Genomic DNA, 12,844 nt, shown 5'->3' on the forward strand with positions numbered 1-12,844 from the left:
ATGGAGAAAGTGCTCCAGCCCACGCGCTTAGACATCGACCCCAGCGCTCCGACAGCAGCGAAGGAGTGGCGCCACTGGTACAGAACCTTCAAGAACTTCATTGAGGAGTGCAGGGACAAGGCTCCAGATACGTTACGGACGTTGGTCAACTGTGTGACCCATAATGTATTTGAGTACATTGAAGACTGTGAAGACTATGATTCTGCTATCTCTACTCTGCAAAAATTATATGTAAAAACTCCCAATGAAATCTTTGCTAGACACCTCTTAGCAACTAGACAGCAGAAGCCGGGTGAATCCCTTGACGAGTTTCTCAGAGAACTCTGTAAGTTAAGCAAGGATTGTAACTTTAAGGCTGTGAGTGCGGAAAAGTACCATGAGGAATCAATTCACGATGCTTTTATCAATGGCATTGCCTCACCCCTGATACGTCAACGCCTCCTTGAAAGTGACACTCTTGATCTGCAGGCTGCTTACAACAGAGCCTATACACTAGACCTTGCTCAGCGTAATGCTGATGCCTATACTCCATGGACTGTTCACACTGCTGCTGTAGTTGCTTCACGGACATCGGAAGGTTCTTCAGCGACTACTACTGAGGAGGGTGGAGCTCAGGAAGTGCTGGCATCTGAGAAATCAGCAGTGGCTGCAACCTGTAGTAATAGCAAAAAGTGCTTCTTTTGTGGTGGTCCTTACCATGGACAGAATCGCTGCCCAGCACGTGAGGCTACTTATAACAAATGTGCCAAAAAGGGGCATTTTGCCTGGTAGTGTAAGTCGGGCGAGTTCAAGTCAAGGGTGTCCTTAGGCTTAATGGCCACAACTTTCGGCTCCACCTCTCATATTTTGGCCACTAATGTTCCCTAGGGTCTCTCGAAGGCTGCTGCCTCGGCAACCATTGGTGGTCAGAGGGTGAGTGCTCTCGTGGATTCTTGCAGCACGGACAGCTACATTGATGAGCGGGTTGCCCGGGAGTTAGGGCTGAAAGTGCACAAAACCAGTAGGGGTATCTCTTTGGCCCCGAAATCTCTGACAACTAGTTCTCCAGGATTTGTAATAGCAGACCTTCAACTCAACCATATTAACCAATACTATTCAGGTATACAACTAGGAATAATGAAAGATCTTTGTTCAGCCTTAATCCTTGGTCAGGATTTCCAACAGATGCATTTGAGTGTAAAGTTTGAGTATGGAGGACCCAGGCCTATGTGGTAATGCAGCTCACTCCCTTGTAGTCTCCTGGACATAAAAGCAACAGGTCTGCCTCCCTGGTTGAGTACTGCAGAAACAGCAACATCAGATGCATCACACTCAACCTCAAAGGGCAGGTTTTCATCCACAGAGTCAAGAGTGGCCGCCTCTAGTTCACCTTTGAGCTCATTAAATGCTTGTAGTGCTTTTTCATCAAGTGGAAACTTTCTTACTTTCACCAACGGTTGTATTTTCTGCGAGAAGTTTTGAATCCATTTAGCATAGTAAGCAAACATTCCTAGTGTCCTTTTTAAAGATCCAGCTGATGATGATGATGCTGGAAGCTCCTGTAAAGGACGAAGTCTCTCAGGATCTGGCCTTATGACTCCCTCCCCCACACAGTACCCAAGAACATTGATGGAGTTCACAGATTTTATAATTTTTGACTCATTAAGGGTTATGTTCCTCTGACTGACAACCTTCAAAAAGCGTTGCACATTTTGGTCGTGCTCCTCTTGCTTGTGTCAGCAATAGCAATATTATCAAGGTATGGGAAGGTATCTTGCAAGTGTTCATCCTTGATTAACTTGTCCATAGCCCGCTGAAAAATGGCTACACCATTTGTGACTCCAAACGGCACCCTGCAAGACTGGCATAGGCAACCATTGGCTTCACGCCACATGAAAGGTTCTTTACATTTCAATGACGTTCGACTCATGGAAACTCTCTGCCCTCTTGGTTAATGACACCTGGTACTGTGTTGCTGCGACGGTTTGTAAGAAGCAGCAAGAATGACCCTCTTGTGGATCAGGTTGAACTTCTTGACTGCAATCCCACCTATGCCACCATCAGGTACTCTGACGGGTGAGAGTCTACAGTATCTGTCCGTGATCTAGCCCGGTGTCCTGACACCTCAACTATTCAAGGAACTTACCTTAAGGAACCTGGACAGACTCATCTAACACCTGTGGTACCTAACGTAGAGGATCAGACAGCCTCAGTGCAGGAGGAGACTGCTGCTGAGGAGGTACTTGAACTGTGAAAATGACACTCCATGTGAAACAAGGAAATCTACTCGTATCTCAAAACCTCCTATACGCTATGACTGGGACTAAATCAGGTGTATAGATGTCTTTGGCTGAGAGGAGGGGTGATGTGTACATGTGTTTGTGTATATTATTAATTCTGTTCTAGTTTGTCTAAGGTCTGCTGTGTCAGCGCATACCTACAGTGCTATCATTTTCTTTCTAGGAGGGAAGAATGTTATATTGGTTTTGTAGGTTAACTTTGTTGTTACTGTGACATTTTCATACTTCGCTAGCGAGCGTTTTCATATTTGTTTATGTTTTGGAGACTGGCGGGAAACAAGTTCAGCATCGGTGCAGACATATGCGTGTCTCGCTTTCATTACTTACTTTACCTCACTATTTATTTATTGTTGTATATGTACATTGTTCATATATCACTGTCTTTACAATATGTCTCAGGAGCGTTATGTTCTTTTGTATTTGTGAGACTAACCGTAGCCCTCGGCGCAAGAGGGTCCGTGTGTGCCTGGCGTGTGGGGTGGTGGCTGATCCTGTGGTCGGGGCAGCGGACGAAAGAGTTTCAAGATGGCGCCTGCCTGCTTTTATTAGAGACGGAATCTCACAGGATCGCGCGAGATCTCGCGGGGATGCAAATTAGCTAGGCCATCTTGAGGAATAAAAATCGGTCCATTGGAGGTGCGAGGCAGTCGGGTTCTGACGTTCGTGGCGATCAGTACAGTGACCGTTGGGTTCCGTTTCTATTCGTGCAGTCAGCTGAGCTTTGTTAGTTACCTTTGCGCCATGGCTGTCATTGGTTGTTGGTTCGCTGTGTGTTGCCGTGGTTCTTCAGTGAAACGCTTCGTCGCCCACGACGAGACTCCCCGTCTCCTACACAAGATACTCATACAAGCTATTTCGGCCCCCCCCCACTCCGAACTTGGTTTTCTTTTCTTCAATGGCGGATAGGTTCGATCTAAAGTTGATACCGGAATTCGACGGATCCGACCCGGTACTCAGCTGGGTTGAGAAGGTCGAGTTACATTGTCAGTTGTCCGGCGTGAAAAATGTCGAGCGCGTGATTCCTCTGCGGCTGACCGGCAGGGCCTTCGCTGTATATCAGCAACTCAGCGCTGAGGAGAAGTGTGACTACTCGAGTATCAAGGCGGCGTTGTACAGGGTGTTCGCCACTGACCCCGCCACTGCATGGGAGCAGTTTGAGACGAGGTCTATACGCTTGGGCGAAACTGTGGACGTGTATCTCGCCGAACTTAAGAAGCTGACGGTGTTGTTCGGCGGTCTTCCCGAGAGGGCCCTAGCCTACAAATTCCTGTCAGGACTCTCCGCTGGAGCAAAGCAGCTCCTGCGAGCAACATCTACCATATCCTCACTACCGCTGAATGACCTAGTGGACAGAGCCAGGACAATAATGAAGGATGACTCGACGGTGCAGGAACCGGTAGTCGCCGTCGCACAGGCCCCACCAAGTGGCGAAAGACCGTCTCAGGGACCCAGCCCGCAAGGTGATGTCATCTGCTATAGATGCAACGGGCGGGGCCACATGGCAAGAAATTGTAGAAGGCGGTCGACGGCTGTTCGCTGCTACCGCTGTAACAAGACTGGGCACATGGCCCGAGACTGTGCGGGAAACGGGGACGGGGACAAGGTGCCAGTGCCGACCTCTTCCCCGAACAGAAAATAAACAAGGCGCTCCCTGTCATTCAGGTCCGAGTTAATGACACGTTATGTTCAGCCCTCCTTGATTCCGGTTGCTCCCGCACCATAGTGTGTGCGGACTTCTGTCGGGCGTGGAAAAAGAAGAACGTCAGGATAACTACCATCACTGGAAAAATACGAATGTGTTGCGGCGTGGGTGTGGTACACATTCGCACAAGAACTGGGAACTCGGCCAACGTCGAAGCGCTGGTGACACGCGAAAAGCCGCTGAGTTTCGACCTGTTGCTAGGCTACGATGCCATCAAAGCCCTGGGCGGCGTGCGCATAACGCACGCTGGCGTTGTAGAGTTTGGCGGTGTGCGCAGCACTAAGAGTCGACCAGCCGGACTTCAGTGCAGAATTCGACAACCAACAGAAGGCGTGGACCGCCACTTGGAGGTGGTCAGAAGACAAGGAACCGGCCAAACTACAAAACAAAGTGGCAGAATACCGTATGCCCGACCAGATAAGGCCTGCATACGAAAGCGAGCTCCGTGAATGGATTAAGAACGGTTGGCTGATTCCATACCCCTACGACAAACTTGGACCCCCCAAGGGCCTGATACCGCTGATGGCAGTTGCCCAACCTAACAAGTCAAAGGTGAGGCCGGTAATGGACTACCGCGAGTTGAATGCGCATGTTGATGCGTTCACAGTCGTTTAAAACATAATAGAAGTATTATTTTTTAAAAACAATGTTTACAAAATGTCTACGAACGTGCGTAGACATTTTGTAAACATTGTTTTTAAAAAATAAAAAATAATACTTCTATTATGTTTTAAACGACTGTAATAGTTTATTTTGGAAGTATATTTCATAAAGAAAATTGACAACCCACTTTAAAAACAGAAATTACGAGTTTTATATATTTTATTCGCAGTTTTTTGTTGACTCTTCTGGCGGCCATGTTGTAAGCCCTAACGGTATTTTTGGAGATTACCTTTTCAAATTATTTTTTGATATAAACAAATGAACTCTTTTTTTGTTGGTTTGCTTCTTTAAAAAATGCAATTTGAAAAAAAATAGCTTCATTTTGTTGCCAACAGATCCGCATAAAGTCAGTGATGAAACTTGAAGTAAACAAACATTTTTTTATCCTCAATCATATTAAAAGTGGTTCGACTTTTTTACATTAAAAAATTGTTTTTTATCAAAACTTATTAATTAATTTTTAACAAAAAAAACAAAAAACAATATGCAACAACAAAAAATCAAAACAAAACCTAAAACCACAATGAATGAAAATAATTATTTTTATTTTATGCGAACTTGCGTTTCCGGTCGGCATCTTAAATGTTGAATTCCGCCCATCAAACGTATCTCATTTTATTTAACATACCTTATAATCGTGTCTATGTTGCAAACTGATTATTAAACAAAAAGTAAGTATTGAATTAATTTCTGCTTGGGTTCTTTTACTAGAGGAGTGTGTCTAAACCATTGTTTCATTTTTGTTTTTATATATAAATCGGACAAAGTTCCGAATTTGCGTATAAGCAAAGAATGGTAATTTTATAGAATATGGGGGTGGGGGGAACGTCACAAATATGCTGTTTGAATATTGACGTACAGACACGTGAACTCTTCTGACTCAAAAATTCATTAAAAAACAAAAATAATAAAACGCTGACAGACAAGAGTGATTCAGTTAATATACACCCTTTTTCGTTCGTGCTACTTAAAACATTGCATTCATACAAAAAATAAATACTTTACTGGATGTTAAGAAAATTTCATTATTTATAGAAAAAAATTATTTTCGTAGTTACTTATGTTACCGTGCTAAAATAATAACGTTATTATTTAGAAAGCCAGGGTTTGTATTACTGTACACATAGATTCGAAAAAGTTGTCAAAAAACAAATATATAACATGTTATCAAGGCAAGATAAGTTACTTTTCTACCTAACTGGATAGTTTTCTAGTGCTTTTATTTAATGTAACTCTAGAATTATAATCAGGATTCGGTTCTGGGGTTCGGGAAGGAGTGAGTCACTCTCTCGACAACAGCACGTTTCTACCCTCTTCTTTTCCAATCGACCACACCTGGCCTCTCGCCACCAAGGTCACACCACACAATCCGAACGTCAGCGATACGAAATTCTTTTCAAGAGAAGATGTTCACGACTCTTTACTCTCTGCTGCCCCAGGGAATTTTTCCCTGCTTTTATATCCTCCTATTTAGAAAAAAAAAAGGAAGAGACAGGAAAAAATATATCTTCTCCCATCATGCTCTGATTTCCCAAGATGCCCTTCCCGTATACAAATGTGCTGGCCATCCTTTCCTTCTTTCCTAAAGAACGATGCAGATACGCCCGGTACGTTTCTTTCTTTTTTTTTTTTTTTTTCTTCTTTTCTAACCATATACCCCACACGCCCCCCTGATCTTCGAAATCAATAAGACACTTCATAATCTTTCATTCAAACAGGCCTCCTCTTCTCACATTGAGGCCTCTGGGGGACAACTTCTTGGCGGTTGACATTTTCAGGTTCACTACAGACATTCTCGTCCAGTTGTAAAGAACCACAATGTGGGGCTAAGTCAAATTGGGGTGCATCGTTAGCTTCTTGGTGGATACCAACTTCCTCCTCTTCACTGCCATCACTGCGCACCGGCAGGGTTACACGACGCAGGTCTAGGATATGCCAGGGGAACACCATTCACCATTACATTGTTCTTCGACTGTGTTCCCGTTATGACCCCCCTCCCCCTGCGAGTAGTACATTTTGCATTTGGGGGCTTTACCCACACCTCCTCGCCCACTGTGATGGTAGGTTCTTCACCCTCAATTCCTACCGTTTTGTTGTACAGATGCCGCCACTTATATGCAAAGATGGCTTTATGAGCCACAGTTGTCGCATCTTGTCTGGTTTTCGGTGAGATGTTGTACCAAAACACCGCCTCCATGGGTAAAATGTTGCTTTATTCCACAGCAGCCTTGATGGTGCGATGATTCCTCTCCACTATTCCATTACCACTGGGCTAATACGCTGCCCTAAAAAATTGCCTTACTCCCCACCTATCACACACCTCTTCTGATCGGAAAGCAGAGCCATTGTCCATTAACAGTTCCTCAACCGGCCCTCTTTCCAAAAGTATTTCTTCGATGACCCCTCCGATCACCCATGCAGCTTCTGCCCTGATGGTCCGAGGTCTATCGATTGGCACTCCTGACTTGAAACAGTGTTTTGATTTGCTGAAATTTTGGGCTTCCGTATATTCGTGTTTAGAAACTTTTATCGGTTGTGTTTTTCCAAATGGCATAATTACTTGCTTTTTGATGGCTAATTAAGCTGTATTTTGTATAAATATGAGTTTTTTTTTATTTAATTGAATATCTTAGGACTTTACTAATTATTTTTGAAATACACCCAGAAAATGAATATTTATTTTTTAAAGGATTTTTATAATGAATTTATTTAACTTCAAAATTTAGCTGAATTGGTTAGTTCACCGTGAAAACATTTTCATAACTTTTTTTTTTCATGTGTACAAATATTTTTTTCCTTTAGAAAATTAAGTTTAGTCTCTAATCTGTCAAATACAATCAAAAAGTAGTCGGAAACCTACAAAAAAATTATAAATTGGCTTTCAAAACTAGGTCCCCCTATTTTTCCCGCCCATTTTTTCCCGTACCTATTGTTTACATACATGAGTAATGCGTACAGACATCGGCAAATTTACATGTAATTTGTACATTGACAACTAGCCGAAATTTTCTTTGCACATGCGCACACTTATTACCAAAAAAAACATCAGGCTGGTATGCTACATATTTTTATTATGACTTTGCATTAATGAAAAAATATCGAAATAATATGTAATTTTCACTCAGAGTTCGGAATTTGTAAATACGCAGAGAAACCTATATATCTTATTACTCATTTACCGATTAAACACAGATATTACTTTCAAGTAAATAATTCTAACGCTTCTGCATGTGTTTTAATAATGCATTTACATTTTTTTTTATAACAAATGAGCATTCCAGACATGAAACAAGCTAACTAATCACTGTTACATTACTATTCCAACAATACATAAACAATAGCATCGGTATTTCAGATGTTAACACTTTTGAGTAATCAGAACTTCTTTTTTTTTATATATAAATTAAACAATGTGAAAAAAACTTCAAAAAAAAGATAAATACTTTTTTTTAACAATATAATTCTTTTTTATTAGTAGTTTTTTTTTTTTAACAATATAACCAGAACTTTTTGTATTTTTTTTTTTTTTGTAGTTTTACACAATTTAACTAGAAGTTTGGTGCTTTTGTATTTTAGGGACCGCACTATTTTCAAATGGTTTTTCTAGGTTAAATTCAAGATTCACGATATCTTTGTTTTTATTATGTTGAAATCAAATATGGCATTTAAATGTCATTCTTCTTTCCCAAAGAGCGATGCAGATATGCCCGGTATGTCATATATTACTTTTTTTTCTAACCATAACCTAGCCTTAAGCGGTACATTTTTTTTCCATATACCCCACAGTTCTATTTATATTGTTTAAACTTAAACGTTTTCATAGTTTACAATTACAAAAACTTCTATTTATATTATTTACATTTTTTATAAGTTCTGATAATTTATTATTTACATTTATATTGTTTAGCATTAACAAAGGTATTCATTGTTTAACATTATAGAAAAATTGTTTACATGGTAACATAACGGTGACTACAGGACTTTTTGCCACCTAAACTCCAGTCTGCATGCTTTTTCTTTCATTTTTAAAGTACTAAGAATTTCTAACATTGTTTTTCCCCTTTATTTATAGACATAAAAAATTCTGACGTTAACTCAACCATACGAATACATATCACTATAACTACTTCATTTACTCACATAAATTAATATACGAAAGTATAAATTTATGCATAAACTTAAAGTATTTACTTCAACAGTGCTCAATACGTAGGTAGAGCTATCTATATATCTTCTTTATTCTTTAACCAATTAGATAAACAAATATTAGTTTCATAACAAAATATTATGTTTTGAATGCATGCGGTTTTTTCCTGACGTTACATTTTATGTACGATTATATCTTTTTCATTAATCGATTAGACACACAAATACTACTTTGTAAGAAAACAGATTTTAACGCTTCCAATTAAAGCTTTTTTTGTTGTTTTTATAAAAATTAGCATTCCAGATATTAAAATATATGAGGATATACCTATATTTCTTTTATTATTATTTTTTGCCCGATTAGATACACAATTATTAATTTCAAAGAAATATTTGGTGTTTTTGCATTGTACGCACTGTGTTACATTTCAGATAGGATTTCCAAATTAAATGAAACTCCCTCTCCGATTTTCCTTTGCGGACAGACTAGACGATTTGAAAATCACCCGTTCTCAGGTACATGGTATCATAAAAAACCTAGACACCTCAAAAGTATGTGGACCCGATCTCATCCCAACTGTGCTATTAAAAAAAATGCTCTGCGGAGGTTGCTCCAGTTCTCTCCAAACTTTGCAATAAATGCCTTAACGAATCTTGCTTTCCCGACTGCTGGAAAACCGCTTCTGTGGTACCAGTCTTCAAGAATTCTGGTGAAAGAACTGACCCACTAAATTATCGCCCCATTAGCCTCCTCCAGCTTTTCGCCAAAATATTTGAGTCCTTAGTTAATCAAGCCCTAGTCCAGCACCTAACAGCTGCTAAACTCCTGACTGACAAACAATATGGATTCAGGCAAGCCCGTTAAACAGCAGATATTTTAACTATAGTTTCTGAACGTATATACCGTTCATTGGACAAAACAGGGGAGGGTAGAGCGATGGCTCTTGATATATCTAAGGCTTTTGACAGGGTATGGCATGATGGTCTTCTAAGGAAAATTAGACAATATGGAATCACTGGAAGAATTCATAATGTAATTAAATCCTTCTTAAGTAATAGAAAAATCAAAGTTGTCCTCGACGGTCGTACATCTAAACAAGATGACATAAATGCGGGAGTACCTCAGGGGTCTATCCTTGGACCTTTATTATTCCTGATATTCATAAATGACCTCCCTGATAAAATTGTTTCGGAGATGGGTATATTTGCCGATGACACTACTCTCTATGACAGGCATGAGGGGAAAACAAATGAACACATATCTAAGGAAATGGCAGAATCATTAGAGGATGACCATCAATCTGTAGTGGAATGAGGACAAAAATGGTTGGTCACATTCAATGCTGCTAAGACTAAGCTTGTTTCCTTCAATAACTACAAGAAACCTCTACCACCAGTAGCAATGGCCAAGAACACATTGCCTGAAAGTACTTCTTTTAAACTCCTCAGCCTAATGTTTACAGGGAACATGAACTGGAATAGATACATTGAAACCATTGCCAAGGCTGCTGCAAAGGAGCTGGACTCTCGCTACCATGCTAGAAAACTACTTACGCCTCAAAGTATCCTGTACCTCTATAAGGCCACCATTCGCCCATGTATGGAGTACTGTTGTCACATCTTGGCTGGTGCATCTGCTGCTTGTCTCTCACTCCTGGACAGGGTTCAAAAGAGAGTCGCCAACCTGATAGGTCCTGAACTGTCATCTAGGCTTCAGCCTCTGTCCCATCGATGAAATGTTGCATCCCTCTGCCTGTTCCACAAATACTTTAATGGTGAATGCTCTGCCAAACTACAAGCACTTGTACCCCCTCGATGTGACTACCCCTGACAAACCTGACAAGCAACTAAGTCCCACCCCTTTACAGTAGAGATCCCTAGGTGTAAGAAAGCCTTTTACTCCAATTGTTTCTTCCCCAGAACTGCAAGTCTTTGAAACTCCCTTCTGGGGTTCTGCTTTCCCAACCGTACTGATATGCAGAAGTTCAAGTGTAATGTGAAAAAACATCTTTCTACTTATCTCCCTTCATAATGCCCCTGCAAATTATGTCCCTGATAGTAGCCCCCTACTTCAAAGTGGCACTGTGCCTTGTTTGGGTTGAAAATTGAATTTTAAAGAAAAAAAAACAATATGGCGGCCAAAACAGTTCATGAAAGAATGTAAAAAAGACCAAATTTTGCCTTAAGAAGGCCAATTTGTCAAACCTTAGACAGGCCAAATTTTAAAGGCCTTGATTGTCATACATTTAGTCTAATAAAAAAAATGTTGAAAAAATAATAAAAATGAAATTTTCTCGAGTTTTATTTCAGCCTTAGGGTCTAATGATATTTTTTATATAAAAATAAATAGTTTTTATAATTTTTTGTCTGTCAAATAATTTATGCCTCTAAACTACACATTTGCCCTTTTTCTAAATGTGCACTTCAAGTGCATGAATTATTGTTAAGACATTAGTGACGATTTTTTTTCATATTGCCATGGTTATTTCCAAAAGTAAGTGCATATTTAGAAAAAGAAACCAAAAAAAGGCGGCAAAAATCATGGTTCCATGCAAAAGCATAAAAAAGGCCAAATTTGGCCTCAAAAAGGCCAATCTGGCAAGACTTAGAATGGCCAAATTTTCAAAACAAGATAGCAGCCTTGATTGTTTTACATTTAGTCTAATAAAAAATGTTGACAAATTAATAAAAATTAAATTTTTTCGGGTTATATTTCAGTCTTAGTGTCTAATAATGTGTTTTCTATAAAAAATAATTTTTATAAATTTTTGTCTGTCAAATAATTTACGCCACTGAAATACACATTTGCCTACACCTATATACATAGATAATATTACCTATTTTTCCATTAATTTCAAACATAAAAATGTAAATTTTTCAAATGCTTGCGTCTTTATTTTTTATTTTCTGATAAAATTTCCTTACAAATTTTTGCATGCGTGTCGTGTTCTGTTTTGTTGTTTTTGTTTTTATTTTTTACTGCAGTCAATTAATTTTGAGACAATTATAACTCAGAATATACGTTTTTCATACAAAATAGAATGTTTCATAACTATTGAATTCCGGAATAATAAGGTAGAAGCTTCCAAAATCCTTAGATTTTTGTATATGTGTGTTTTTGTTTTTTCTTTTGAGAAAATTTTCCTAACATATTTACCGACTTCAAATAATTGTAATAAAGTTATGACAGCACAAGACAGAGGTTTACTTAAATAGAAAATACAAATTTTCGTAACTGAAAAATAATCATTAAATTCTAAGAAAACAATTTCACTTTTTTCAGATTTTTCAATTTTCATAACAAAATTTATTGTTTGTAATAAATTCATGTATGAATGAAAGTTGTCAAAATGAAATTTTCAGTTTTCGTCACAATAATAAAAACAATCTGAATTCTAACATAAATTTGATATAAATACAAATAATCAGTTGTATGAGTAAAACCTATTTCATGCTTACAAATGTCTAGCATGATTGCAAACCCCACAATTTAACAAAAACATAAAACCTATTTTATTCTCAAATGTCTTTCATGCACAGAGACTCTCTCTCTCTCTCTCTCTCTCTCTATATATATATATATATATATATATATATATTAAGTAATGTGATTTATAATTTAAAAGTTTTAAAATTTTTAAAATTTAAAAATCAAAATTTAATTAAATTAAAAATCAGTTTCATAAGAAAGAACAACAACAAAGTCAATTATCTGTACGATCGTTAGTACTATCGAGCTTATTATATATCTAAATTACAACGAGCATTTCCTGTATTTTAATTAAACTAGTAATTTCACTATTACATTAAAATACACTTAGCTCTTTAGACTATTATTCTAATCTCCTTTAAATTATATATATATATATATATAAAGCTGAATGCGTGTGTGTGTGTCTGGTCACGAATAAGCTCCTCTATGGTTGACTACTTTAAAAAACTGATTACATATAATGATAGAAGATGTATCGAGACACAGGAATGGGTATGTGTGATCTGTCAAAACGGTGGTTCATTAAAATTGTGGGGTCTGCATTCGCGCCTGGTCCACAAA

General features: G+C 38.7%; 1 protein-coding gene and 1 long non-coding RNA gene across 2 annotated transcripts in view; both read left to right on the top strand.

Annotated features, from left to right (window-relative positions):
- Positions 1-771, top strand: LOC145284701 (uncharacterized). Its single transcript, XM_080133593.1, has one exon. The coding sequence runs from the start codon at positions 1-3 to the stop codon at positions 769-771; it is 771 nt and encodes a 256-aa protein (XP_079989719.1).
- Positions 772-4,692: 3,921 nt separating this feature from the next.
- Positions 4,693-12,844, top strand: part of LOC145284978 (uncharacterized) — a 32,073-nt gene continuing 23,921 nt past the window's right edge. Inside the window, exon 1 of the long non-coding RNA XR_013868915.1 lies at positions 4,693-5,315. This is a non-coding gene — a long non-coding RNA (uncharacterized LOC145284978). The remainder of the gene's footprint in view (positions 5,316-12,844) is intronic.

The sequence above is a fragment of the Euprymna scolopes genome, chromosome 9 (genome assembly GCF_053919585.1).
Source record: "Euprymna scolopes isolate OS-2025 chromosome 9, ASM5391958v1, whole genome shotgun sequence".
Taxonomy (NCBI): Eukaryota; Metazoa; Mollusca; class Cephalopoda; order Sepiida; family Sepiolidae; genus Euprymna; species Euprymna scolopes.

Bases quoted from the DNA above. Each gene is read 5' to 3' on its own strand.
- LOC145284701 (XM_080133593.1), top strand. From the start codon at position 1: ATGGAGAAAGTGCTCCAGCCCACGCGCTTAGACATCGACCCCAGCGCT.